General features: G+C 33.0%; 1 protein-coding gene across 1 annotated transcript in view; it reads left to right on the top strand.

Annotated features, from left to right (window-relative positions):
• The window catches only part of LOC119586576 (abnormal spindle-like microcephaly-associated protein homolog), a 31,066-nt gene that overhangs the window by 16,378 nt on the left and 13,688 nt on the right, over window positions 1–1,000 (top strand). Inside the window, exons 17-18 of the mRNA XM_037935329.1 lie at window positions 1–221; window positions 418–559. The exon at window positions 1–221 is cut by the window's left edge and continues 2 nt beyond it. Coding sequence (XP_037791257.1) covers window positions 1–221; window positions 418–559 — 363 coding nt within the window. The remainder of the gene's footprint in view (window positions 222–417; window positions 560–1,000) is intronic.

Genomic DNA, 1,000 nt, shown 5'->3' with positions numbered 1-1,000 from the left:
CAACTGGATGGGATCCCAATGCTCATCCGAGCGAGTGATATGATGAACACAATACCTGATGAAAAAGTAACAGCAACATTCCTAGCCTACCTTTGTGCACGACTCCTGGATCTTAGCGCTGAGATTAAGGCTGCCAGGATTTTACAGATGGCGTGGAGAAGGGCCCCGAAAAGAGGGGCCTTTGAAGAAAAACCTAGCATTGAGTTTCCTTTTTCCCTGGAGTTTTTTTAAACTGAGTCGAATAGGGGGAGAATTTTTTTTGAGGAGATTTTTTAACCCGGAAATTTTTTTTGGTATAAAATTTTTTTTATGTTCTTAAAATTAAAATGCAAGCAATGTGTGGAGATTACTCAAAATTTTGCTTGATTACCATGATTTAGATGTTGTCCATTCATCATGACCATTAACTTTGTGTAGGATTACCTTCTTATTCATTCATGAACTGAACCAAAGATCTCTCAGTCTCAGTTTTTTGTTGTGTGCACATGTAACACCTAAAGAGAACTATATATTTCCAAGTAGTTGTTCAGTTGCATCTTTTCTGATATATTCCATCCAAGTAGAGGTGGGGTGGAAATTACTGCTTTCTTTGAAAATTGTGATGTATGTGTCAAGCTTCAAGTCTTTTCTGCCATGACTTATTGCGTTTGTGCCATTCTTGTTATGTCTGTCATTTGTTGTCTTTTACACTGTAATATTGAATAGTGATGCTTAACCAGTGTATCTTTCAAACAGCTGTTCTTTTTTTGTATAAAAATTTTCTAATGTTTAAAAATTTTATACTTTTTTATTTTACACCTTTTTAAGATAACAGTACCTTTGAAACTTAACAATTATTTTTGTAAACTTGAACAAAATTTTTTTTGTAAAGTTACAAATTTGCAATAAGGTAAAATTATGATTTCATCAAAAAAAATTTTAGAATACAATTTGGGCTTAAATAAACTTTTCAATTAAGATGATAACATAATATGCAAAGTGTTGTGCGCCTCTCGTTGTT

The sequence above is a fragment of the Penaeus monodon genome, chromosome 21 (genome assembly GCF_015228065.2).
Source record: "Penaeus monodon isolate SGIC_2016 chromosome 21, NSTDA_Pmon_1, whole genome shotgun sequence".
Taxonomy (NCBI): Eukaryota; Metazoa; Arthropoda; class Malacostraca; order Decapoda; family Penaeidae; genus Penaeus; species Penaeus monodon.
This window is presented reverse-complemented; position numbering and strand designations above follow the sequence as displayed.